Source organism: Cyprinodon tularosa, unplaced genomic scaffold, assembly GCF_016077235.1.
Source record: "Cyprinodon tularosa strain WSP-4 unplaced genomic scaffold, ASM1607723v1 ctg749, whole genome shotgun sequence".
NCBI lineage: Eukaryota > Metazoa > Chordata > Actinopteri > Cyprinodontiformes > Cyprinodontidae > Cyprinodon > Cyprinodon tularosa.
Window position 1 is genome coordinate 393885 of NW_024039506.1, and position 27862 is coordinate 421746.

Genomic DNA, 27862 nt, shown 5'->3' on the forward strand with positions numbered 1-27862 from the left:
ATCACTGGGAGACAGGATAGTGATGCTGCCTGCTACTTACTCACCATCCCTCAATACTCCTCAGTATATATGAATCAGTTCCATCACAGGTAGATCATCTTCAGTAAAACTGGTGGAAACTTCTCTAGAATATTAGTTATATATTAGAGGTATATCAGAGTAACACTTTTCATTTGACCCTCTTTGCTTCACTGAGCTGTCATGTTACAGACACAATTACTAGGGTTTTATTGAATGAACTGCCTGTTCATGCCATGCTTTCACTTCAAAAATACTCTTGAACAAGACCACTTGATGAAATATACATCTAAACATATATTAGCAAATTAGTAGCTAATAAAGTGTGTGAGCACTAACAAAAAATAACCTTAATACATTTGAGTTTTTAATGCAAGGATTTAGAGATCATCATAACACTGAAATTGCACTGGTGAAAGTCACCAATGGTAATATTGTCAGGTTGGGTGGAGGTTTGAAGAACCCAAATGCAGAGATGAAGGCTGAGGTGGTTACTTGCCAGTTTAATATCTATTTTATTTCAGCAGAAGCAAAAATCCACAAACATAAATCCGGAAATCCACATAATACTGAAATCCAGAAAACTCACATGTAGGGTAAAGAAAAGACGATGAAACAAAGACCAGGCTAATCAGCCAATTGGGAGCAGGTGTGGACAGAGGAATGTAAAAGGTAACTTGGGGAAAGGAGACTGATACAGGAGGATGACAGGGGGAAAACAAGAAAACACATAAGAACTTAAATACAATCAAAAATAACTAGAACAAATAAGGGAATAAAACCAATGAAAACTAAAAGAGAAAACTTAAAACAGTATGGAGGACCAACTCTGCCATATCTAAAAATAAATACAGAACTAAATAAATTCTTAATAAATAAATAAACATTCAATTAATTGCCCCCCAAAATACAATTAACAAATAAATGTAGGTAGAAATTTAATTATACAGTGAGACATAAATGTATCTAACTTTTTAAATTAGCTTCTTTATTTATTCGCCTTTGTAAGAAGCACCTTATTTATATATTGTCCATTATAATCTCAACTTTATTTATTTATTACTTACTTTTTTAAGTATTCATTTATGTGCATGATATGATATATTTCTCTGTTTTATCCTTCCTTTGTATTTTTTTACCCCCTTTATTTCTTCAACGTTATTTATTTTTGCCATCGTATTTACATTTCCGTATGTATTTCTGCCTCATTATGCAAATGAGGAAGTGCGTGTCTTAGAGGGTCACCCTCTGCTCATTGGTTGTTCAGCGTTTTAGTGCATACGTTGAATCTACAGGAGGAGAGGACAGTCTGAAGTCAGTGCTCGTTTCTCAGTTCATAAGAACGCGAGTAAGGACTCGTGTCCTCACCAAGTATGTTCTTGAGAAGAACCCAGGAAAGCCTGGACTCTGGAAAAACGTGAGCATGCAGCATAAATCTGGGTCAATTAGAAGAGAAGCGTACTGATGAAGTCATCACACGCTCGGCTCATCTGAAGCTGCTTTTCTCCTCCTGTTATTAAGAGTCTAGATAATAATAAATAATGACTTTTTCATTTAGTGGGGGAATAATAATTAACACAGTCAGATAAACACAAAACAAATGAACGTTTTGCCAAATAAAACAAAAAAATCGCCATCATAGCCAGCGGTACTTCACAAGACAGGGCCGCTGCAGAAGGGCTGCCGTTAGCCTCGGAGCTCCGCTTGTTGCCGCAGTCCTCTCAATTTCGGTACTTTTTTAAAAAAAATTACTCATAAAGTCGGTAAATGGGCCATAAAGTGACGCTTAAAAGTATAATGTTCTTGCCTCAAATGATCTTAAAATGTTCTTTTATTGAACAACAGTAACAGAAAAGTTAACTTTTAACTTAATACTTTGAGCTCTGTGAGTTAAGAAGATGGCCGCTTCCTCCAAATTCTGAAACACTACATTGTCTATATCTGTGTCCATGTGTGCCACTAACTGAAACACACGCTCTGTCAGAGCGTCTAAACGAAAAATAATAAAGTCAATACTAACATTAACATTGTTTTCAAAAACAGTTGCTAAATGCCTCAGCTCACTGATAACTTCAGCGTAACTGGCCATCTTTGCTGTGACCTTGGTCGGTGGCATGTAGATTCGACGGATGCAGTAAAATGCTAACCAACCAAAATGCTAACCAACCAAAATGCTAACCAACCAATGTCCTTAAGACACGCTGGTCCTCATTTGCATAATGAGGCAGAAATGCAGGCAGAAATGTAAAAACGAGAGCCAGAAATAAAAAGCGGCGAAGAAATAACTAGGGTAAAAAAATACAATGGAAGAATAAAACAGACAAAAATATTATAAAATGTACATAAGAAAAATAGTCTAATTGGAATCTGCCTTTTTTTAACACTGCATTTTAAACACTGAATTTTTTTAACACCGCATTTTAAACACTGCATTTTTTTACACATTGAATTCCCTACACTAAAATTTTATCTTGTAAAATTTCACCTGAAAAAATTCAGCTGCAAAAAAATTCAGCTGCAAAAATTCAGCCGCAAATGTGTTGACCTTTTAGTGAAGTCAAGCCAAAGCAATCTACACTTTAGCACTAAATCTACTTTTTTTTGTTAAACAGAATTACAAAACGTCAGTTAGCTACTAACAGACAGCTATTAGAGTTTTTCCTCTTATCAGACTGGGTGAAACAACTGAGCCGATCACAGCTAGTACGGCTCGAGCCTTGGCAGACAGGGGTGCCGTGTATAGCTGTATATATATATACTATATATATATATATATATATATATATATATATATATATATATATATATATATATATATATATATATATAGCTTTAAAGGCAAACTTTATCTGCCCGTTTTTCACAGTTACATTGTTTAATAGATGGCAATGACCTGGAATGAAAGAAGTTTGATGTTAAAAAATAAACTTTTTTGGAAGTTTTAATACAGCCACAGGTTCTCTTGAAAGCTGTGTATGTGCCCAAACGTTTTGATTATGCTGTATTTGGGACTGACTCTAAGTTTCTCTGAGTGAACCAGGTGGACACCAAAAAGCTGTCACCAAAACAGCTGCTCATAACAGAAATGGATCCAAATCCATCAACTTCTCCTTCCATGAGACCATGATGAGCTAAAGATCTTTATCATTTAATGGGTATCTTGCCCGGGCGAGTAGAATTAGTAATTGAAGGCTATTTGGTTTATTAAAGGAGCTCTGTAAATTTTTTGCAGAGGTTTATGAAGGTTTATCCTGTCATCTTCTTTTATGCGCCTTCTCCCATTGGTCCTCATGTTCGTTTCTCCCAGTCAGATTTTGGTTATACGTGCTGCCACACAAATGCGACTGCTCATCAGCCATCTTGTGAAAGGCAGTCTTGGTTTATGATCTAAAAGTGTTTTTATTACCCGGTTTTGCCACAGTCCAACGTCTTATGGCTACTGCCCTATGTTAATATCATAGCACGCTGTTAATGTACCAGGGTTAGCCTGAGTGCAGTAGTGTGTTGGTGGCTGGTTGACTAGCTGTTGCTCTGGTGGCAAAAGCATTGAATCATTTACATCAACGCTCCAAAACATCTCAATCCTTTCACATCAAATGCATTTTGTTTATTGGGAAGTTTTTATTAATGGATTAAGTGAAACTTGATTGATTTGACTTTTACCAAGAAATACTGTTACACTGATGTCTGCTATATATCATCTATGCTGCTAAACTGCATTCTCTCAGTGCATCACAAGAGTGGGGTTAATGAACTGAACATTATGGAGGACTCTACCTCAGGGAGTCATTTGAACTATTTTGTGTTCAATATTTATTTCATTTTATTCTGTGTTTATTACAGTAGCTTGTCGTGTTTGCATAGTTTATGAAACATAATGTAACAGGGATTATCAGGTCCAATAAATAAAGCACCTCTCTGTTTCAGTTGTGGTCTAATGGCTCCATTGTGGCAATATATATTCCAACAGTTCCCCCTAGTACTAAAAAATACTAAAGCAGTGGTCAGCAGTGACTGGCCATCTAAAAAGAGCAGAACTCCTTTGATCAACAACTTGATAAGACAGACAAATATTTTTCTGTGGTTAATGATTGATAACTGCTTAATTTACAAAATGTGTTATCGACATGTACTAACGGGGAAGACATCTTGGATTTTCAAGAATTGGTTAAAAAGTCCACGCAAAGATAAGTGGTTAATAACACCTGGTAATTGATTAAATCATAAGTAATTATCATTCAGTTGAAGATAATGACTTTGTTTTACCCTTGATTTGAATGACATATTACTTAATGATAACTTCCATCCAAAAAATAAAAAAAAAATTTGAACTTTATTGATCTTACAATGGAGAAATGAACTCTCTGCATTTAAACAATCCCCTTTGGGGAGCGATGGTCTGCCACTGGGGAGCGCCCGGGGGTTGAGGGTCTTGCTCAGAGAGCCAGAGTGGCAGTCTGTGGAAGTAGTTTTGAAACTCACAACCACAGGATTCCAAGACTTATGCCCTAACCACTAGGCCACCACTCCCCTCGGCTCTTTGCTTTGGCTAGAGTGTTCTTGTCCACTAGGGGCACAACAGGGGAAAGGCTATATTCCACACTATCTGGCAACCCTAAAGATACAGCCTGCAGAGAAGAAGTAGTTTTTGTCCTTGGCAGCTTTTGTTTTTTGGTAGATCACAACAGCAAATTAAGCCTTTAGATGGTGGCAGTCAGTAGTACACACTTTTTAATTTGATCTAAAAGCATGCTAAATGCTTAACAGCTTAACTTCCTTCTTTTTAGGCCATATTTAAGCTTTCTGGTACTCATTTTAACAATTAAAACTGCTTTCTTTAATTTTTCTTATAAATCATAAATTGCATGTCAAAGAAACAAGATTTTCAGAATAATACTACCCATTGGGCTGATACACAAATGAAAAAAAATATCCCTACTTTACACAGCCCAATTTTGGCAGGTATGGGCCAGCGCTTTTCTTGAAAAGCAACCCAAATGTTATTCCATAATTATTCATTTTTTTTCTAAAACCTTTTTAAAGACAATAACCTGAAGAACAGATATCATTTTTGATAGATAAATCTGTCCACAATGTGATGGTGCAGAATCAAAAGCAACATAAAGCTGTACATTTTAAAGCAAAACTCAAGTATCAGTTCTAATACAATAACTTTGAAAGGGGAAAATTCTAAACAATAAATATGAACTTAAAAGATAAGTACTGTTGAGCAAAATGATATCCTGCAGATAATGAATAAATGACTAACTAGAACTAGAGTTATAGTTAATAATTTAACCTATTCAAAATCGGAGGAAAAATCAATTTAGTGTTCTTAGTTGAATAATTGTAGCTTTAATTTGCTTACTAACCAGGGTTTATGCGTTTCACCTCTGGATGGTTCCTGGACCGGCTGTTAAAATCCAGGTATCCACATCAATCTAGGTTATCAGCTGAGCTATTAATTATCAATCAAAGAGCTATTTGTCTCTGTCTATTCACTAATACCAAAAGAGGGTGGATCTGGCCTGAGTGCTAAACCATTCGTATAAGAATCACAAACAACTGCAAGTTAAACAATGACTTCTTTATTCTAATAATTAAGGATTACAGAAATCTAACATCTATTCAAACACTACACGCTATTAGAAAATAAACATGAGTTAGACTATTTCCTGCTGGGATTCCAGCCTTCTTGCCAGCTGATTGGTCCTTGGTGAGGTGGTTGTACCAGGCCTGGAATTTTCCAGAACTATCCAGAACGTTCTTTTGTTCTCTTTGTGCAAAAGGTAGGGGGACAGTTTGATGTGGTTCATCTAATGGCTCCATTGTGGCAATATATATTCCAACAGTTCCCCCTAGAATAATAAAAACACTAAAGCTTAAAAAAAAATCAAACGTATATGTATTAAGACAGACATACACATTTTTTTTTTTTTTTCAGCAATTTTGCGCAAAGTCCAGCAGATGGCACCCCAGGTAGCAACCTGTGTTGCCTGTCTGCAAAGTAGCTACAGTAGTATGGAGCTAAATCAGTAACAATCTGGTTTGACATGAATGTAATCATCTTTAAGGTGTTGGAAAATTCAAACATTGAAAACTCAGACATTGGAAATGCAAATGCTGATTTTTTTACATTTTAAAATGTCAAGCATTGATCCTTACAACCCCCCCTGCAAAAATAGTGCAAGCATGTAGGGACATCATAGATGCAGGAACTACAGTGACTATGACATCATCCCTCATTTGAAAAAAAGTCCTCAGTTAAAAATGCTTCATTTCTTATTTCTACAGTTTTTAGAGAATTTTGTAACATTTTGAACGTTTGAATTTTCAGTGTTGAGTTTAACAGTTTTTTGATTTTTCAAAACAGAATCTCACATTCGATGTCAATGCAAACTGTCTTTTAATTAGCTCCACAGGAAAGTAGATAACGTGTGACAAAGGCTATGGTGAGTGAACAATGATGAGCAGAGAATTTGAAATGATTAAACAAACTACTGGAGTTATATCTACAGAGATAAACAATGACTTCATGACAACAGGAGTGATTGATCAAGAGACTGTTGTGGAGCTGAGGAAGGAGCAGGTCATGGAAACTGAGTGTGGTGGGATGGTGTTCCACCCTGCCCACTCAGTGGTTGGGCTTTTGTGCCATACCTGCATGTGTTTCTGCAGGATTGCTCTGCTGGTGTTAGCGGCTGCAGTTGGAGGTTGTTGCGGTGTGCGGCTTCCATCTAGTCCTCACCTGCTGGTCCGCTTTCTCCCTGGTTAGGCTGTGTTTCCACTCCTGGGTAAGCTACCTGTTTAGACTTTAATTTACTTTACCTGAATCTACAGTTTTCTAATGGATTTTCTGATTTAGGGTTGTCTTGGAGCTGCAGCGCTTTGGACGCTCTGCTGTCTTGCTTTGCTGGTGTTTGTTTGGGCCGCTCTCAACCAAACCTGTTGCTGCCTGGACAGGCTGAACGAGCGGGGCATGACTCCTCTGGCCCCATTGAAAGGCAGATGAAATTGGACAATGATTATGCAATAATGTTTTAACACAATGGTATGGAATTCAGTTGTATTTTACATCTATGATATTTTTTACAAACGTTTTAAAAAATGTGTGGTTAATTGTAAAAATATAAATACATTTGTGCGCATCTTTTCCACAGCTGGACGCCATTTCTCCTTTCGCTGAATGAGTTTGCAAAGTATTCTGGGAAGCCACTTAGTTCCAAGTAAGCTCTTGACCACCCTCGATCTGAAGGGAGGATTTTAAGGCTTTAAGGGCACTTGCCCCTAGCTCTTACAACTATTAGGTCATACTACCCTTACACATGAACGTGCAAAACCGAGTGCAAATGAGAGAAATTGGACTGGGCCTTCTTTTCTGATTCCAGCACAAGTACAGCTTCCTCCTCTGCACAGAGAGTCCTTTCCTTTGCAGAAAGTGCTGAAGATGGTAGGACTGCATTTAAAGCTACAGTGTGTAATAATTACAGGGATATACAGTCAGAAATGTAATATATTATACATAACTATGTTATTTATCATCATCTACGAGCTCAGCCTCTTAACCTTAATATTTGCGTTGCCTTAGAATTCGTTATTTATAATTACATAGGAGCGGGTCTCGCAGCCATGGAGGCAGACATCTTTGGGCTACGGCAGCGCAGAGCCAACAAACTAGCGATTGCGAGATCGCCCATTACGCTCGAAAGTAACTACGGCAAGTGGAGAGAGATGAACTGAGATGGTACTGAACAATAGATGGCAGTATTAAAATGATCTACGTAAACAAACCTGATCACTTGAGAAGGTAGGTGATGCGGACGTCGTGGAAGACCTTTTGTCCCGTAACGCTCGCCGTACTGTTGGGGGGGAGAAGCGGTGGGGGGGAGATGTTCATGTTGCTGCGGTCTGCAGTCTGGACGTTAGATGTCGCTAAAAATTACACACTGTAGCTTTAAGAAAACTTTCTATTTTCTTACTGTGAGTAGTTTGATGTATTAAAAGAATTGTCACACTGTCTTTCATTTGTAAACACAATGTGCAAAGTATTTGGGAACCCCCCCTCCTTTTTTTTAAAATGGAATCCTAATTGTGTTTTTAGTTTTTTTCATGATTGTTTCCTCGGCTCAGCCACCCATTGCTGTTACCCAACCTCAACCTGACCATGACATGAACAGCCGGAACTGTTCTCAGCACCAGAAACAGTGGATGAAAAAAGAGATGCAAGAACTTGGCCTGTGGCCTGGATCTCAGCCTGAGCGGAATCTTGGAAATGTAATATCCCTCTGGCGTCATCCCCTGCAGCCTGGGCTCATTACAGTGGCTGAGCTACCGTCACTCAACATCTTTCAGCTTCACCCATTCTTCATTTGTAATTCTGAAAATGTTGAAAAACAACTACAACCTACCAAGGCAAGCTTCCCTTCAAAGTTTTCTATCTAAGGAAAACCAGTTGATTGCATTCACTCGTTGACTTGAAGGAAATCTTCACACCAAGCATGCTTGTAGCGACAGTGGAGAGGAAAACTCCCTTTTAACAGGAAGAAACCTCCAGGCTCAGTGTAAATGGCCATCTGCTGAGGCCGACTGGGGTTCAAGGAGACAGAAGCAGACATAGAAAAAGAAGCATAGATACAAAAGGTAACTGTAAACCGGATCCACAGGCGGCCCCGTCCAGGAAACACACAGCCAGGCAGACGAGCTCCCAGCCAGCTCCCATGTCAGAGGATGAAGAGAGCACATCCAGTTAGTCACAGTCAGAGAAACAGGACAACGACCTCAATTGACCAGTTTTGTTAGCTTTGTCTTTACTCAACAATAAACACGTGAAATAATCAAGAATAATCTAAATTAAATATTATTTAGCTAGATCAACCCTGTGTCATCGTCATGACTTAGCCTTGGTCAGTCTGTAGATCTGGACCTTGGTTTTCCATGCTGGTGCATCTTCCAATGTGAGCCCCTGGACAGTTTCGTTGAAAGAGAAAAATAATCTGTGTGCTGTGGTGTTCCTTTCCTTAAACAAGCACACTTTGGGGAGCAAAGGCACCTCTGTGGAAGTGTCTTTTAGAGTGAGTTGGGGGAGTGTTGTAGAAGCTTGGGAGAAGAGGAGCACCTTGGGGCAAAACTGCAAGGTTCATCCCAGTGAGTATGGTTACGATGAAATGTGGACATTGGCAATCATGGTTTATTACCCAACAAGTACACAATGTTTTTGTGACCTTTGTTTAAATAAGGGGAATATGAGAATTTAATTAGGATATATTTTATTCCTCTGTAGCGTGTATGCAAACATGAAACAACTTGTTGTTGTACTGTCAGTTTGCAACAAATATGCTGTAAATGTAGTAGTTGACCTGGGGAAGTTTATAGCATTGATTTACTAAAAAATAAATCTCACTCAGAAACACAGCTTGTTTTCTTTACCATTGTTTTTTATTTCCAAAACCAAATGTGCGACTTAAAGAGCACCAATCATCATAATTACAACATTAGGATTTGATTGATTCTTGCCAAATTGTTACCAATGCAAGAAGAATATGAACAGATATATATCAAACAGTATACATATCGTAAATATAATTTTAATACACCAGAAATTATCAAGAAGCAACATGTTTTGCTTTCAATGTGCAGTGAATGTTTTTTTTAAATACAAATTTAATATTATATATCATAATGAGTGTGAGGAAAATAATTTCTTACAGAAGCAGAGAAACAGATGAAGCTGTAGCATATAATCTTTCTCGGAATTGAAAGGTTGACCTCCTTTAAGTATGGTCTAGCAGGATTCCACCTTCACTTATGTTGGAGGGTATCCCTTAACAGATTTATTCTTCATTGAGCTTCAACAGAGCAACAAACAGCCTGATTAACAGGACAGATGATCAGAGGAGCAGAGTTTTCCCCTCCATTATTGAGAAAAGGACTGAAATATGGGTAGAGTTTCTCAGTGAAGCAGCAGCCAGTAAAGGAGTAGATCAGAGCTGCAGCATCTACATCATAGAAGGAGACCAGACCCTCCTCATAATCCACAAACACCCCCACCTTCTCAGGACCAGGATGGAGATCAAAAACCTCCGTTGTATCATCCCCTGTTGAGTATTCATTTCCATTTCTCAGTACAACTGCCCAGATACCGTACTCAGTACATGGAGCAATGTCTCCCTTCCTGTCAACTGACTCTCTGACCACTCCTAAATCCCAGTCAGTCTTTCCTTTAACCTGAACCTCAAAGTAAAATCTGCCTGAAGAGAAACTCCCATTTCCTAAAACATTAGCAAATGTAGAAAATCTCTTTGGCTTGTTTGGAAGATTCTGCCAAACATCTCCATGTTTCACTTGTTTCCTATCATCTGACAGAATTAGTTTAGGATGAGCTGTATCAGGATCCAGAGTCAAATCGACTGCATACTGTTGGACCCTCTTTAGTTGCAACTGCTTCTTCATATCTTCCCAAAGAGTCTCCTTAAGCTCAGCCACAGCTCTCTCCACAGTCCCCTCATATGATGGTGGATGGACTCTAACCTCGGTCCAGTTCTTTTTAGGTGGGTCAGCTTTCAGGGAGGAAAAACATTGGTGGTCATCATCTTCAAAGTCTTGTTTCTTCAGCTCAGATGTTTCCTGTTCCAGATCTTTAATGAAGTCTTTTGCCTCCTTCTCTGTAGTTTTCTGTTTGTCCTCAATCTCCTTAATAAGTTTTTTAAGGAATCTCTCAGCAGACTCCTTCAGAGCAGCGGTCACCAGAAACCCTTCTACTTTCTCTTTCTCTGCAGCATCTTTGCTGTTCTTCACTATCTCTGTGATTTCTTGAATCTTAATTTCATTTTTTTCAATCATCTGTTTAACTTCATTGTCTCTTCTTCTTCTTGGTTCTTCCTCATTTCCCATATGTTCTGTACTCAGAGGAACTAACTCATGGTTTTTGTGATTCAATTCAGAGCAAGAAACACAGACATGTGTCTGGTCAGTCCAACAGAACAGCTCCAGAGGACTTTTGTGCTGCAGACACATCCTGTTTTCTAAATTCTTAGAGAAAAGCAATCTTTGCAAAAGATCATTCCTGTTAATTTTCTTTAAAATCTGGGTAGTCACTTCCATACAACGTTGAAGCGTGTAGGTCTGCACCATCAAATCCACAATGTTTATGCTTTGTGCTCTTGCCAGTTTTTTCTTCCTGATTGTTGGGAGCCCAGGGATGCTCGCAGGCTGCTGCAGGAACCACTTGAACTTCTCAAACTCTTCCTCACTTAAATCTTCTAAAGCATTCAAGACATCTTCTGCCTTCAACTCGGCGTCTAACTCTGCAAAAGAGTAAAACTTCATTTTATAATTATAAAAGGAAAAGAATCTGCCTACAAAAAAACTTTTTATGAGTTAATGTCACAAACTTGTCCATTGTAATTATATAGTTTTTTTATATGTTATTTATTTCCTGTTGCTATTTAAATTAGATATAAAAATCGTTTGAATGGCTTAGGTAAGGCACATTTATTCATGTAGCACACAATAGCAAGACAATTCACTGCTTTACATAAGAAAAAAGAAAAGAACACTGCATTGGCATAGATGAGTAAATGATCAAAATGAGATAATTATAAAAATAGGATTACTTGTTTGATTACAAGCCTGACTTTATAGGGTAAAATTTGAGTCACTCTCCACACCCAGATCTCAAGACTGGCTGACGTTTTCTAGCTGTACTAAGTGAGGCAGAGCACAAATTTATAAAAACCCTTCTTTTGGTGTAAAAACCATCAATCTTGACCCAGTGCTTGAATAGGTTCGGTCACCTGGTGTGTTCCTAATGTACAGGCATAAGTGTTTTGCATATTAATGTTAACTTATGTTGTTGTTTTTGGAAGATCTGAGATAGGGTTCTATGTACATATTGAATATGAGGGAAATGTCACATAGGATTTTGTTATCTGTGATGAAAAGTTACCTACAGGCACTAAAGAGGCCCTGTCCTGCAGGTCGGATATAAACCAGTCCAGTGCTGTACCAGAAAGGCTGACCCTGTTTTACAGGCACTCTAATAAAATGGAGTGATCAACAGTGTTGAATGCTGCACTAAGATCTGTCATTATCTTGGCATTGATGGCTGGCTTAATTGCTAATTTCCTTCACTTGTCTAACTCTGCCGGTTACAGATGAATGAGAAATTCTGCTTGGTTTGTCTTTACTGCTCTTCTGATCCACCTGCTCCTGCTCCTATTTGAGCTGCATGGTCCAAGCCATCAGTGCCATATTATTCTTGAGCCTATGGTGTGAGAGTTCTCTCGTGTTCTGATTGCCTGATCCTGACCCAATTTGCTTTTGGACATTTGAACCTGCCTGTCCCCCTTCTGATCTGTTTGCCTGACCTGTCTTTTGACATTTACCAGATTCTTCTTGTGTGTCAAAATTATCATTCGTAATATTGAGTCTCTATACTGTGGTGAGTTTGGCTTAGCATTTGAGCTGAAACAGAAATTATGACATGCCAGGCAGAGCTTTGTTGAAGAAGGGTGTAAATATAGCAGTAAGATAATTTTATGGTTCTCTCCTTTTGGGACTTTGTGTTTTTAGTTTTCAAGTTTTCACTAGCTAACTAATTTTATTTTGCAGATCTTTTGTTTATTTCAAAAATTGTGTTATATTTAAGTTATCAGTGCCAGATTTTTCAAGCCTTTGGTGAGATAATCTAAGATAATAAAGTAAAACACCTTGGTGATATTAGAAATAACCTGTCCAGGGGTGATGCTGAGAAACTAGTTCATGCATTTGTTACTTCAAGGCGGGGCTATTGTAATTCATTCGGCTGGAGGTTTCTTCCTGTTAAAAGGGCCTTTTTCCCGCTATATGGTTGCTTGGATATGAATGGAGTCTGGTGTCCAACCAAACAATAGCACACCAGATGCTGATTTACAAAAGACAAAAAGTACATTTTAAATGCAACATAACATGATTTTTCTTGTAATATATTTCTAAAATTTTATTTCATGTTTAACATCTCAGTAAATCTGTTCTATATTTAAATCTGCAGCTGTCCTTGCTTCTGCCTCTGTGTTCTGCTGGAAAAACATGTGGCATTAAGATGTTGACTAATATAATGATGCTAGAGAAACTAATATTCAAGTCACCTCTACATGACTTTAAAATCTCAGCAATTGTTCTTTTTATATCTCTCTCTACAGGTGATGAAGCAGACTGATGAAGTCTTGTCAGTATCTCTCTTTTGTCTTCTTTTTTCTTGCTTCTTTTGTAACGTCCACCTAACATGAATTATTCCCTACATAAATCATGATTAAAAGAATTTACATATATAAATCAAACAGAGCACTATGGCAAAAGTGATAATGCTCCACTTGTGAGAATAAAATCTGTTGGGCTCCTTCTGGCATTAAGACAACAATTCCTAATACCACATTTCTCGGCAATTCGCCAAAATTTCTGTTGAATGAGAAAATTATAAATATTCAAATTAGTGGGCTGCTCAGTGACGCAGTGGGTAGCACTGCTGCCTTGCAGCAAGAAGGTTGCGGTTCAATTCCTAGACCAGGGTCTTTCTACATGGAGTTTGCATGTTCTCCCTGAGCATGCGTGGGTTCTATCTGGGTACTCCAGCTTTCCACCACAGTCCAAAAACATGACTGTTAGGCTAACTGGCTTCTCTAAAGTCCCCTTAGGTGTGACTGTGTGTGTGAATGGTTATTTGTCTCTGTCTTGCCCTGCGATGACTGGGTACCCGTCCAGGGTGTACCCCTCTTCTCGCCCATAGACAGCTGGAGATAGGCACCAGTACCCCTCGCGACCCCACCTGGAATTAAGCATGTCAGAAAATGGATGGATTTAAGTTAGTTTTACCTGTAACTGTGAGTCATTGTACTCTGAGGAGCTGAGCTGAATTGCTTTGTTTAACTAGTAACAAGGAACACAACATTTAAAAGCAAAGTTTTTTCAAACTAATTCCCTTATAATACAAACCTTCATAGCATAGACACTGCTCTTATTTAAACTGTGCATGTCTAAAAGCTTTTTCAGTGGCATCTCTTTTTTTTTTTTTTTTAACCAACCTGTCTCGTAACTGTTTAAAATAAAATGCAAAGTAGCTGCTGGTTCAAATTTACAAGTACTGTGTGTTGTCTCTCCTCCGATTACTACAATGAAGCTACTTACTTAATGAATAGCTATTACCAATCATAGAGGCTAATTTCTCCAAGTGACAGATCCAGAGTCATTGGAGTTAGGAGTCTGACCTACAGGGTTCCAGACAGATCTGGTGATGTTATATGGTGTAATGTTACACTGGTAGGCAGGATTTGGGAGTAGCGGGAGAAAAAAAAAAAGTTGAGTCTTAGAAAAAATGTTGACTGAAAACGCTGTGGACACAGACAGCTGCGCCCCTCCCGATTCTGGATGAATGAATTCTGTTGGCTAAATTAAATGAGCGGAACGAGGAACAAGAGTGCAAATTATTGGTGGGGACATGGCCACACCAGTCCTATGCTGCAAAAATTTTACTGAGGGTGAATTTATTAAAGACTGCTTGATGCAAATGGTGGAAAAAATTTGTCCTGAGAAAAAGCAACAGTTTGCCAGTTAGCCAGGGTCATAGCACTGTGGCATGCAGGACTGAAGAAATTTCATCTGATATTAAGAGACACTTGGATGCAAAAGAAGTGGAGTTTGACTTTTTCATTAGCCTGTGACGAAAGTACGGATGCATCGGACATTGCACATTTGCTGAGTTTTTTTTTTGAGAGGAGTGGACATTTAAATAAACGTGAACGAAGACCTTCTTAAACTTCAGAGCTTTAAGGACCAAACGAGAGGTGCTTGCTGCAGTTTGTTCCACCATAGATGAAAGGAAACTACAATGGAATAGAACAAGCGTGTAACTCTGTGATAAAAGTTGGTGGGGACGCTCTGAGGATGGTGGCTGATGGACCCACAGCTACTCAACGTGAACGCTTTCCATAGGGTTTATATTTTCCAAAAATGAGCTCAAACATATATTTATTAAATGCTTTCCTATTGTTGAGAACACAAGAGCGCCACAGTACACTGATATTTATAGTTATGGACAGATGCCTGCTTTTAGTGCATTATTTATAAAGGGCTCAAAAACATTAACGTATAAAAAATGATGAATAACAACTGATATCTGATGCCAACATCAATATATCCTGCATCCCTAGTATGGACACAACTTCGCTTCCATCCATCCATCCATGCATGGTTTCCCTTTAAGCTGCATCAGTGATTATCCTCCTTCCCAAAGCAGCAAAATCAAATGTAGAAATTTGTCGCATATGTCATTAACAGCCAAAGCCTATATATATATATATATATATATATATATATATATATATATATATATATATATATATATATATATATATATATATCGAACCTTATATTTCAAAAATTATTTATACACTGAATTTTATTATTTGTGCTTTAATTCTTGCAGGTTTCTTATATTTTAATTTTAAATCTGTCTCCTGTGAATCTGGCTTTCTCTGGGTTGGCTGGCACAGCTATTTCTGAGTCTTGCTGAACTACAAAAGAAAAAGAGATATGTTAAATTTTATTACAGCATAGCTTATTTTTTCTTGTAAACTTGGGGATATATATATTTTATTGCATGTTGCATATCCCTGTAAATCTGTTTCAAATCAGCAGCTGTCCTTAATTGTGTCTGTGCTCTGCCTAAAAACAGATTTATGAACCTGTCTACCAATATAATAATGCCAGAGAAACTAATTCAATAAGAAAACAAAAGATATTTGTTAATTTTAATCTGTAACGCTGAGTAATGGTCCTCTGAGAAGCCCAGCTTTTTTTTTTTACTTATATACATTTTCAGTCTGTTGCCATTTTTAGGTGTAAAAGCTCCGTATAAGTAACAAACAGATTTCTCGGTGGCATCTCTAATAATTTTAACCAACCAATCTCCTAACTTTTACTGAAAATTTTTTTCAAAGTAGCTGCCAGTTAGAATTCACTGAGTGCTGCTGTGTCTCTCCTCCTCCTCCACATAGCTACTCTGTACGCAAATAATCACAACCCTAAATAAAATCAGAAAAAGCTGTTTTGGAGAAACAGCAAAGTGGGAATGCTGTTTTCTGCTGAATGAAAAAATAAAAATTAGCTAAAGAACTGAATTGGGGGGGTAAGACATTGGCTAAAAAGAACATATAAAAAATGTGATAAGAAGTTATCAGAAACTTCAAACTACAGAAAACTATTGAATCATCTGAAGATTTTGTAGGGTAGAATCATTTGACAGAACAATGGAAAAAAAGACTAATCTTAAAAGCTGCACAGCCAAACCATACATGATATATATATATATATATATATATATATATATATATATATATATATATATATATATATATATATAGTAGCATTTCATCAGTACCAAGTTTTCTGCTCTAGTCCATCTATGTCATTCGGACTGGACAAGTGCGGTCGCATGGTCTCAAAGAGAGGGAAGATGATCAGAACCGAGGGGGTTGAACTACCAGAAGGCCACATTACAGATGTGCAGGACAGCTACAAATACCTTGGGGTGCCACAGGCCAACGGAAACAACGAGGAGATGGCAAGAAAGACTGCCACAGCTAAATACCTACAAAGAGTAAGGCAGGTCCTGAAAAGTCAGCTGAATGGGAAAAACAAGATCCAAGCCATCAACACATATGCCCTACCAGTCATCAGATACCCCGCTGGTATAATAAACTGGCCAAAGGAGGAGATAGAGGCCACTGACATCAAGACAAGAAAGCTCCTCACAATGCATGGAGGGTTCCACCCCAAATCCAGCACCCTGAGACTGTATGCCAAGCGTAGCGAGGGAGGCCGAGGGCTAGTGAGTGTCAAGACCACTGTCCAGGATGAAACAACTAAGACCCAGGAGTACATCAGAAAGATGGCCCCCAAAGACAAATGGCTTGGTGAATACCTCAGGCAGGAGAAAACGGAAAGCGAGGACAAGAAAGAGGAAGGAGAACCATCATGGAGGGACAAGCCACTGCACGGCATATACCACAGACAAATAGAAGAAGTGGCTGATATCAAAAAATCCTACCAGTGGCTGGAGAAGGCTGGACTGAAGGACAGCACAGAGGCACTAATCATGGCAGCACAAGAACAGACACTCAGTACAAGATCAATAGAGGCCAGGGTCTACCACACCAGGCAGGACCCCCGATGTAGACTGTGCAAAGATGCCTCTGAAACAATACAGCACATAACAGCAGGATGTAAAATGCAGACAGGAAGTGCATACATGGAACGCCACAACCAGGTAGCTGTCATAGTGTACAGGAACATCTGCCATGAGTATGGGCTGGAAGTCCCAAGGTCAAAATGGAAGACACCTCCTAAGGTAGTTGAGAATGACCGAGCTAAGATCCTATGGGACTTCAAGATCCAGACTGACAAACAGGTGATGGCTAACCAACCAGACATCGTGTTGATCGACAAACAGCAGAAGAAGGCAGTAGTGATAGATGTGGCAATCCCAAGCGACAGCAACATCAAGAAGAAAGAACACGAGAAGCTTGAGAAATACCAAGGGCTGAAAGAGGAGCTAGAAAAGATGTGGAAAGTAAGAGCAGCAGTGGTGCCAGTGGTAATTGGAGCACTGGGGGCTGTGACCCCCAAACTGGGAGAGTGGCTACAGCAGATTCCAGGTAAAACATCAGAGGTCCCTGTCCAGAAGAGCGCAGTCCTAGGAACAGCTAAGATACTGCGCAGAACCCTCAAACTCCCAGGCCTCTGGTAGAGGACCCGAGCTTGAGGATGACACATACCACCCCACGAGGGGTGAGAAAACAGTTTTTTATATATATATATATATATATATATATATATATATATATATATATATATATATATATATATATATATATATATATATAAATCCTTCAATGTGAACACTAGAAGGGTCTGATGATAATATCTCCCAAGTTTCTAGAAAATTTCAAACTAAATTTGGAAGGGAGGGCGCCGTGCTGCCCGCTCAGGGAACCTTGCCAATAGGGCCCATACAAGTGATATTGGGGCTCCCCAGACTGATTGCTTACGCCTTTAAGAACAGAACAAGGGTGAGCCCATTGGCATAGTTTGCCACTTTGGTTGAAAGCTGTGAAATATACATCCTGACGCACAAGGGCCATATTGCCCATATTGTCCATAGAGCATTGTAGGGATGAAAGCACCGTTGGTGGGCTCAGCCTGCATGTTACGAGCCATTGTAGTAATGAAAGCACTGTTGGCAGGCTTAGGCTGCATGTTATGAGGTTAGCAGATGCTTTATTACAATGGAAATGTTAGAGCCTTATTAAGAAATGTACACTGAGGTGTGTTGTCAACAGGCCTTGGTAGTGTAATTTGAAGGAATTGGTCTAGTTCGGGTCATAGCTACTAGCCATACGGCACAATGAATGAGTTTGCATAAGGATGGGACTTTTATTTTGTAGAGTCCCTGTAGTCTTATTTTAAAAGTCTTTCATGGATGTGTGTCAAGGGAAAGGTAATGCCCAGCAGTAATATAGAATCCATTTCTAAGTATGAAATCACTGGTTTTCCATGTTATTGGGTGAATAAATGCTGAATTAGAGTGTAAATGGGAGACATTTATTATGAAATTTGTTCTGGGCTGTGTTTAAAAGGTCCCTAGAATCTAATAGAAACAAGCTGGTGGGGTTTAGGGCCATAATGCTGAGCCAATTGCATCAATTAATACACGGGTATAATCTAGAGGCTTTTATTTTGTAGGGTCCCTGGAGTCTTATTTTGAAAGTTTAGCAGGGTTGTGTGTTGAGGAAAGGCTCAGACCCAGCTTTGATACTTAATTAATTTCCAATCGTTAAATCAGTCTTTTTCCCTGTCATTAGGTCAATAGATGAATTGGCAATGGGAGGATTTTGTTTTGAAATTTGCCATTGGGTGTGTTTTGAAAAGCCCCCTGGAGTCAAATTTTAACAAAAGTGGTTGAGTTTGGGTCATAACATTGAGCCCTATGCTGCCAAAAATTGTATGAGTATAATGTTGAGGCTTTTATTTTTTAGGGTCCCCTGAGTCTTATTTTGAAAGTCTATCAGGGTTGAGTGTCAAGGGAAAGGACATAGCCAGTAGTCATATAATATCAATTTCCCAATGTTAAATCAGTGTTTTCTCCCTACATTAGATTAATATTTGCTGTATAAAGTGGCAGAGGTAAAATCCCTTTGAAGCTCCGTTACCTTGACGAAGCTTAACGAGCCTGTCACAGAGAGAAAAGTGTAGCACTATCTTTCCCTAGCTCTCAGGCTTTTTTGAAAGGGAAAAACATCTTTGAACAAATGAGCCCTGAAGGCAAACCGTAAATATTATCTAAAAAATTCTTTCAGTCTAAGTGACAGTTTTCCCTCATCTCTGATTGGGATAACTTTCATGTCTGTAGCTCTTTCACAACCCGAATGGGAAGACAAACAAAATGGTTTGTCCCAGCGGCTCATCTCATTGGATTACATGCAGCTCCTCAGCTACACTGAGCTTTCATGTGCCGAAAAAGCCCTCAGAACAAACGAGTCATGAGCCAAAACAGTAGGTATTAAAAAAATTGTTTCACTGTGAGCGTCAGCAATCCCTCGACTTCGATTGTGTCAACTTTCATGTTTCTACTGAAAACTATGAGACACGGTGACGATGTAAAAATATGGTTTGTTTTGAAAGATTTCAGTGTGAGACTTTTTTTTCCCCAAATCAATGTTTTCCTATGCCAGAACAGCTTCGCTTAAAAACTAAACCATAAATGATATGAAAAAAAAATCCTTCAATGTGAGTGCTAGAAGGGTCTGGAAATGTTCTATACCAAGTTTCATGTTTGTACATCATATGGTTGAGAAATGGCAACGATATGAATACATTTGTTGTTTGGGATTTTTGTCTCTCATTGGATTTCTATTGGGGAAGTGTTGACTTCTTCATGGTCTGGGCCAAACTGCAGGCCAAGCTGAACATTTTGATGCCAAAATTGTTGAAAGAAGTTGAAAACTATGGGACTAATTGTCAAAAAAATAAAAAGAGCAAAACAATAAGTGGTAATGCATAAGCATTATGTCCCAAAGCAACAGATCCGATGATGTTACACCGAGAGGTGGGACTCGAGAGCAGTGGGAGAGCGAGGAAAAAACATGGACTGAAAACGCTCTGAACACAAACGGCTGCACCCAATTCCAGTTGGGTTAGCAGTTATTGTTGGGGACTGCTCCCTCCATGCCAAAATTGGTGGGGACATGTCCACACCAGTCCTTCACCAAGTTACACCAGTGGAATAGAATCACTGGGACTAAAATAGACAGTGCAACTGCGATCAACGCTAGTCTGCAAAAAAGTCTGCAAAGAAGGAGGGAAATTTAAAAAGCTCTACTGTATTAGTCCCCAACAAGTTCTGTGTGCCAAACATCTTAAATATGAGCGCGTAATGAAACCCATGATAAAGACTGTAAATTATATTCGCCCCATAGCCATGTGACATTACCAGTTTCAGCAGTTTCTCCTTAACATCCACGCTGAATATGGACATGTTGGGTATCACAATAACATAACATTGCTCAGTCGGAGGTCTGCACTGCAGCAATTTTACTCCCTCAGAAAGGAGACTGGCAAAAAAGGGACAACCGATGCCGGAAATCTGTCATCCTGTTTGGCTGGCTGATTATTTTTGTAGACAAAACGACATGTTAACATGCTGAACACCAGCCTTCAGGGGCAAAATGCAGTGGTAAACTAACTGTATTCCTACATTAAAGCTTTTAAGACAAAGATTCTTCCATTCCAAAGTGACCTGACACAAACGCAGCCCAATACCAGACGTTTAGCATCTCTACAGGAAATTGTATCCCGTTTTCAAGAGAACAAAATTTGTGCACACATTAGGAGCTATGTATAAGACATTTCATCTCTGAATGAGGAGTTTTGGCAGTGCTTCTTTTTTCTTCCCCTTTATCTGTGGACCCTAATGATGGTCCAGACCACCTGCAAATGGAGCTCATTGAGCTGCAGTGTGACAGAGAGCTTCCTAATCATTACCAACAACTCCATCTCATAAACTTTTACCACCAGCTGGACAAAGACAGGTTCAAGAGATTCAAGCATTTGCAAAAACATTGCTGAACTTGCTTGGCTCGACATTTTTATGCAAAAATACCTTTTCAGTAATGAACATTAACAAGAGGCTCAAATAATAAATAGTCCATCATGCAACTGAAAAAATAAATAACATGATAATAATTTAAATGACTGCAGTATTATATATTTTTATTTAATTACATGCTCCTGAAGGGCTATTGTTTTAGTTCTGAAAAAGCAGATTACTTTTAAAAACTGCCTCTCCTATAATGCCTCTTCCCACCACTCCACCTTGATGCTGGGGGTATGTTTTCTGCCCTAAAAGTAATGTATAATTAATTTAATAAAACATTTTTTAATATTTCTAATTTTGATTTCAATAGGTCAAATAAGCAAAACCCATATAACAAATGTAATCTACAGTGGTTTTTAGAAACAAATTCTACAAAGAAATATTTATTGATTTTGATTATATATATATATATATATATATATATATATATATATATATATATATATATATATATATATATATATATATATATATAGATATATCTATATAAAGATATATCTATATATAGATATATCTATATATAAATATCTCTATATATATATAGATATATATATATATAGAGATATATCTTTATATAGATATATCTATATATATATATATATATATATATATATATATATATATATATATATATATATATATATATATATATATATATATAGATATATCTATATAAAGATATATCTATATATAGATATATCTATATATAAATATCTCTATATATATATAGATATATATATATAGTTACTTGACAATTTAAGCAACAACATTTTATATATAGCTTAAATTCAGGGCTGATAAATTATGTACGTTAAACTTGATTGTTTTTACACTTGTTACAAAATGTTTGGTCAGCAGTGCCCTGGACTGATTAGGAAACCAATTTAATTTTTAAATCAAATATTTATGATGCTGTTAAACATGTCAATTTATACCTTCCCACAAATGATATGTTAAGTGCAAAACCAGGTCTGTATAAACTAAAATTGGCACGCCAGAACCATATTTCTAAACGGAAATGTCCCTCATAAAGCCAAGCCCACACACTCTGCATCTTAACAACATTGGTTTTGCAGCAGAACTTCAGTGTTGCGTTAGTCTCCCCCTCACCTTTAAATCTTTCCTTCTCCATACTGCAGGATGTAGGCGAAGGGTCTCCAGAAATTTTGGGATCTTGAAAGGTGAACAGAAATTATGTTATGTGAATATGATATTTAAATCATTGAAATTCAGATTTTAAACAAGCAATACTTCTAATAATTCCTCAGTTGTTGCAAAATTTCATTAACACTGTTTAACATGATCTTTTCTCCATGTCTCTGTTTTGTCCTGTGTTGAACTTGAAACCGGTCTGAGATCAGCTTTCAACCATTTACCACTAGAGTTTAACAACAGAAGTTGAAAAATTATTCCACATTTATTTATATTTACGGCCAGCTAAATATTCAGTCAAGATAATCTTATATCCTCAATCTTACTGTTTTGTTGGGACCTCTGCTAATGTCATCTTCTAAAACGCTGTAGATATGAAGAGTCATACTCACCAGTATTTCAATTGGCTAATGAGAAAGTTTGCCAGGAGTGTAGCTGTGGTGACACTGAAAAGGATTTACTTAGCAAGTGTTTTTGAAGCGTTCCTTTCCACTTTTGCCCCACCTCTGACTTCAGGTATTTGTTTTGGTTTCTTCCCTCCTTAGGGTTATTTATAGTACAGTCTTATTAAAACTATACTAAGAACTGTCTAGTGCAGAAAAGTATATACATCTCAAGAATAAAGCTTGCCAAAGAAAAAATAAAAAAAATAGCAGGGATTCAAATTATACGATAATATTTGTTGCCAAAAAATACAGCTCTCTTTCAGCTCAATGACAATTTATGCTCTATTAGCTGGTAAAGATTATTTTTGCTTCTTTGTATAAAGTCTGTCTCTGTCCTGAATTCAGTTGAATTCAATTCAGTTCAGAGATACTTTATTTATCCCAGAGGGAAATTAAATGTCGAAACTTTTCAACCAGGTGTTGTAGGTGTTGATAGCTGTAGGCAGTAAGGATCTTCTGTAACGGTCTGTCTTGCACTGAATTTGAAGAGGCCTCTTACTGAAGACATTCTGTTGTTGTTAAAAAAATCTTCTGGAGAGGATGCTCACTGTTGTCCATAATGTTCTTCACTTTATGAAAAATGCTTCTTTGCGAAACAATCTCAAGAGGTGCTATAGGAGCTCCTAGAACAGAACATAACTTCTTTATTAGATTGTTGAGCTTTTTTAAATCATTAGCTCTATGACATGAAAAGGGACAGATGGATCCAGTATTCAGGTAAGACAGGTTAGTGGGACGTTTCAAAACGTTTAATGACATACATGAACACAGACAGAACAGAAACGGAACACGGGCCGCTGTGGATCACCGGCGCGCAGTGGTTGCGAGCGAAGGCGGAGCCTCGCTCATCCTGGCACACTGGTTGTAGGAGGAACACAGGGAAGTGTCCACGATAATCTGACAGAAGACAATTATCTGTGTGAGTCACTTACCTGGTTTAAAAATTCAGTCCATCCTCTCGGGTAAGAAAGGATCAGCCGATGCACTCCCAACGGGATGTGGCACCAATCAGACACGCTCAGATGTAGACAGAAGACAAACACCCTCTCTACACACTGGCCCCGGAGAGCAGGGACATAAACCAAGGACTTAACTAAAATGAAAATAACAAGAGGAAACATGTATAACTAATAATCTGGCCCCCATAGCTGGGCAGAAATACATATAAAGCAGCGGGATGCATAAGAGGAGTATAAATGGGAGACTGAACTAGCTGACAAGGGTGGATGGAAGTAACCCTGAGGCCAGGGGAAAGGAGGCTGACATAAGGAGGCAACAGGAAGCAACACCAAAAACACAACACTACCAGAAAACAACTACAATGATGCCAGATCACAGTGAAACAAGAAACCTAAACACAGGTCAGAACTAAGACATATTAGTTTTTCATCTGTATTGATGGAAAAAATTATTTAAGATTTGTTGAAGCAACACATCTTGTTTCTTGTTTATTTTTTAGAGAAATTTGCATATAAAGATGGACCATAAGATGTAATGGTTTCTGCACTGATTCTGGCCTGATCACTCAGTCCATACACCTGCTCTGCTCCACCCGTCTGCAATCAGCTCTGACCGGAGTCACCTGTTTCCAGCACTTTAAAAACCCCATCAGATCAGTCCTCTGTGCCAGATTATCTTGAGCCAACCCGCTACGAATAGTCCAGCATCTAAAAGAGTACCTGACCCCCTATCTGTTTCTGACCCGATCTGCCCCCTGACTCCGAGCCTGCCTGACCCCTGTTTGATTCTGCCTGCCTGATTACCCTCTCTGCTCTGCCTCTGGATCCCCGGATCTCTGTGTCGTTCTGATCGGCCTGCCTGCGCCCCTCTCTCTGGATCTCAGACTCAGAAAAGCTCTGCTAAACTGCCTGCCTCTCCGTCCTGGATCTAACTGGTAAACCTCCCTCAATCTGCCCGCCTGTCTACCTGCAGCCTGTTTGCCCACACAGATTCAGCCCCGCTATCAGATTAACCCTTTCAATAAACCAATCAAAACGTCACTAACCTGTCTTGGTTTATTTGGATCCATTCTCTGTCTCATTAAATAAGAAGGATGTTTTGTCCAAGAATGATATATCACTTTATTTTTAGAAGCCTTGCTTTGAGTTGGGGGTTCGTTGACGGATGTGCGGGTTCATCCTCATGAAACCTATTTGAGTTAGGTCACCTCCCAGTTGACCCACCACCTGCAGGGGGAACAATGAGAGACTAGTGCAAAATGGATACAGCAACAGGCAGAGCCGGAGCCTGAGGTGACCCATTCGATGGAATCAGGGGTCCTAAGGGCCATCCGTCTGTCTACAAGTGGAGCAAGAGTTGGGCCTTATTGCCGGTGTTAAGTCTGACCTTTTCCCAGTGCATAGGGCTGCCAACTTTTACCTAAATGAGACTGAGCTCCTCAAAGTCTGAGGCAATGGTTATTGACCAGAAAAGGTTGGAGGAGAGCTAGTTCCTGCCTCAAGTAGAGGAACTCAAGTATCTTTCGGTCCTGTTTTGATTAATGATAGAATGAAGCAGGAGATTGATAAACTTATCACTGTTGCTTTAATTATATATTTAAAAAAAAAAAAAGGGTTGCTTTAATTTGGATGCTTCACCAGTCTGTCGTGGTTAAGAGAGAGCTGAGCAAATAGGCAAAGCTCTCGATTTACCTGTTAGCCTACGTCCCTACCCTCACCAAAGGTCATGGAATCTATCATGGCCAAAAGAATGACATCATGGATAAGAGCTGCCAAAGTCCGCTTTCTCTACAAGGTGGCTTGGATCTCTCTTGGAGATATGGTTAGGAGCTTGGTCATTCAGGCGAGGCTTAAGTAGAATCGCTTTACCTCCACATTGAGAGGAGTCAACCAAGGTAGCTGGGAAATCTTTTTCTGATGACTCCTCAAATGGGCTCCAGGCAAACACCACCAGGTGGAGGACAAGGGGATCCTGAAGGCATGTCCAAGAGAGAACACAAATTGTCTGTACTACATTTTACAGTTATTATAGTTTCCTCTTCAGGTTCTCTAAGGGAAGCTCTGTGACTTGAGAGACTCAGTAGTTGCAACTGCTGTGGAAAGCCTTGCTGTCAATATGCCCCCCATTTAATGACTGGCAACATGTCAATCAATACATATGTGAAGCACAAGTAATAGTCCTTTCCAGTGCCTCTAAAACCCACAATATTTTTTAAAGCCTGGGTTCAATTTTGATACACATTGACCAAGGTAAGGTTCACCTTTTATTGAGCTTGTCTATCGCTGAGCTTTGGACTATTACCTAAGGTAGACCTTTTGAATGCCCCCAGTAGGGTCTCTCTTAAAGGCACACTATGCAACATTTTTCAGTTAATTAATGTGTTCCATAACGTTTTGGATGATTAAATGAGTCATTTCAGGTTGAACAAAGATATTCTCGGCCGCCCTGGTGGTCTGTGGGGGAAATACCGCACTTGCAATTGCAGGAGCACCGACCCGCACCCACAGGCTCAGAAGTCTCGCGAGAGTCGGTCTTGCTTTACGGCGAGAACTGCTACACGCCCCAGTTAAAAGCATGCTCGTTGCTAGCGCAGTGGCGATCTCTGTGCAGTGCTGCTTTCACACCGGACGCAGCAAAAGCAGCAAAATCGCGTCTGCTGCTTCATTTTTACTGCTTGTACCAGTTAGTTCTGACGCCCGGCTGAAGCAGCTTTGCTGCTCTGGCTGCGCGGTGCAAAAGTGTCGAGCAGCAAAAATTAAATTTTTCCATCTCGAGCAGCAGCGCGTTTGCGGCGCGTCACGCGTATCAGATGCTTAGTCATTCGTTGCGTTCGCCTGTCTGCTAAGCTCAAAACAACCGCGCCTGGCTTGACGGAGAAACCAGGAGAACAGCTGTGCATATTTACGACAGTGCACTTTTACTTTCGCCCTCTGGGGGGAGCCTCGCTGGAAAATCAACACCGGTTGCATAGTGTACCTTTAAGGCAAACAGGTTTCATTGATGGATCAGGCAAAGAGCAGTTAAAAAAAACCCTTATGATGCTTTGAGTTGGGGGTTCGTTGACGGATGTGCGGGTTCATCCTCATGAAACCTATTTGAGTTAGGTCACCTCCCAGTTGACCCACCACCTGCAGGGGGAACAATGAGAGACTAGTGCAAAATGGATACAGCAACAGGCAGAGCCGGAGCCTGAGGTGACCCATTCGATGGAATCAGGGGTCCTAAGGGCCATCCGTCTGTCTACAAGTGGAGCAAGAGTTGGGCCTTATTGCCGGTGTTAAGTCTGACCTTTTCCCAGTGCATAGGGCTGCCAACTTTTACCTAAATGAGACTGAGCTCCTCAAAGTCTGAGGCAATGGTTATTGACCAGAAAAGGTTGGAGGAGAGCTAGTTCCTGCCTCAAGTAGAGGAACTCAAGTATCTTTCGGTCCTGTTTTGATTAATGATAGAATGAAGCAGGAGATTGATAAACTTATCACTGTTGCTTTAATTATATATTTAAAAAAAAAAAAAGGGTTGCTTTAATTTGGATGCTTCACCAGTCTGTCGTGGTTAAGAGAGAGCTGAGCAAATAGGCAAAGCTCTCGATTTACCTGTTAGCCTACGTCCCTACCCTCACCAAAGGTCATGGAATCTATCATGGCCAAAAGAATGACATCATGGATAAGAGCTGCCAAAGTCCGCTTTCTCTACAAGGTGGCTTGGATCTCTCTTGGAGATATGGTTAGGAGCTTGGTCATTCAGGCGAGGCTTAAGTAGAATCGCTTTACCTCCACATTGAGAGGAGTCAACCAAGGTAGCTGGGAAATCTTTTTCTGATGACTCCTCAAATGGGCTCCAGGCAAACACCACCAGGTGGAGGACAAGGGGATCCTGAAGGCATGTCCAAGAGAGAACACAAATTGTCTGTACTACATTTTACAGTTATTATAGTTTCCTCTTCAGGTTCTCTAAGGGAAGCTCTGTGACTTGAGAGACTCAGTAGTTGCAACTGCTGTGGAAAGCCTTGCTGTCAATATGCCCCCCATTTAATGACTGGCAACATGTCAATCAATACATATGTGAAGCACAAGTAATAGTCCTTTCCAGTGCCTCTAAAACC

The 27862-nt window shown here is 39.2% G+C and overlaps 1 protein-coding gene across 1 annotated transcript; it reads right to left on the reverse strand.

Moving 5' to 3' along the window:
• Nucleotides 1–9649: 9649 nt before the first annotated feature.
• Nucleotides 9650–22790, reverse strand: LOC119773169 (E3 ubiquitin-protein ligase TRIM21-like). Its single transcript, XM_038270037.1, has 3 exons — nucleotides 22747–22790; nucleotides 22313–22375; nucleotides 9650–11321 (listed from the first exon to the last, which is right to left on the reverse strand). The coding sequence occupies exons 2-3, from the start codon at nucleotides 22332–22334 to the stop codon at nucleotides 9856–9858; spliced, it is 1488 nt and encodes a 495-aa protein (XP_038125965.1). The 5' UTR covers nucleotides 22335–22375; nucleotides 22747–22790; the 3' UTR covers nucleotides 9650–9855.
• Nucleotides 22791–27862: the final 5072 nt, after the last annotated feature.

What these genes read in the sequence shown, in the direction of transcription:
- LOC119773169 (XM_038270037.1), bottom strand. Translation starts at nt 22,334, where the DNA reads ATGGAGAAGGAAAGATTTAAAG. An exon ending in GGAGAAGGAAAGATTTAAAG is followed by an intron (nt 11,322 to 22,312) that starts GTGAGGGGGAGA and finishes ACTCTTTTGCAG; the next exon opens with AGTTAGACGCCGAGTTGAAG.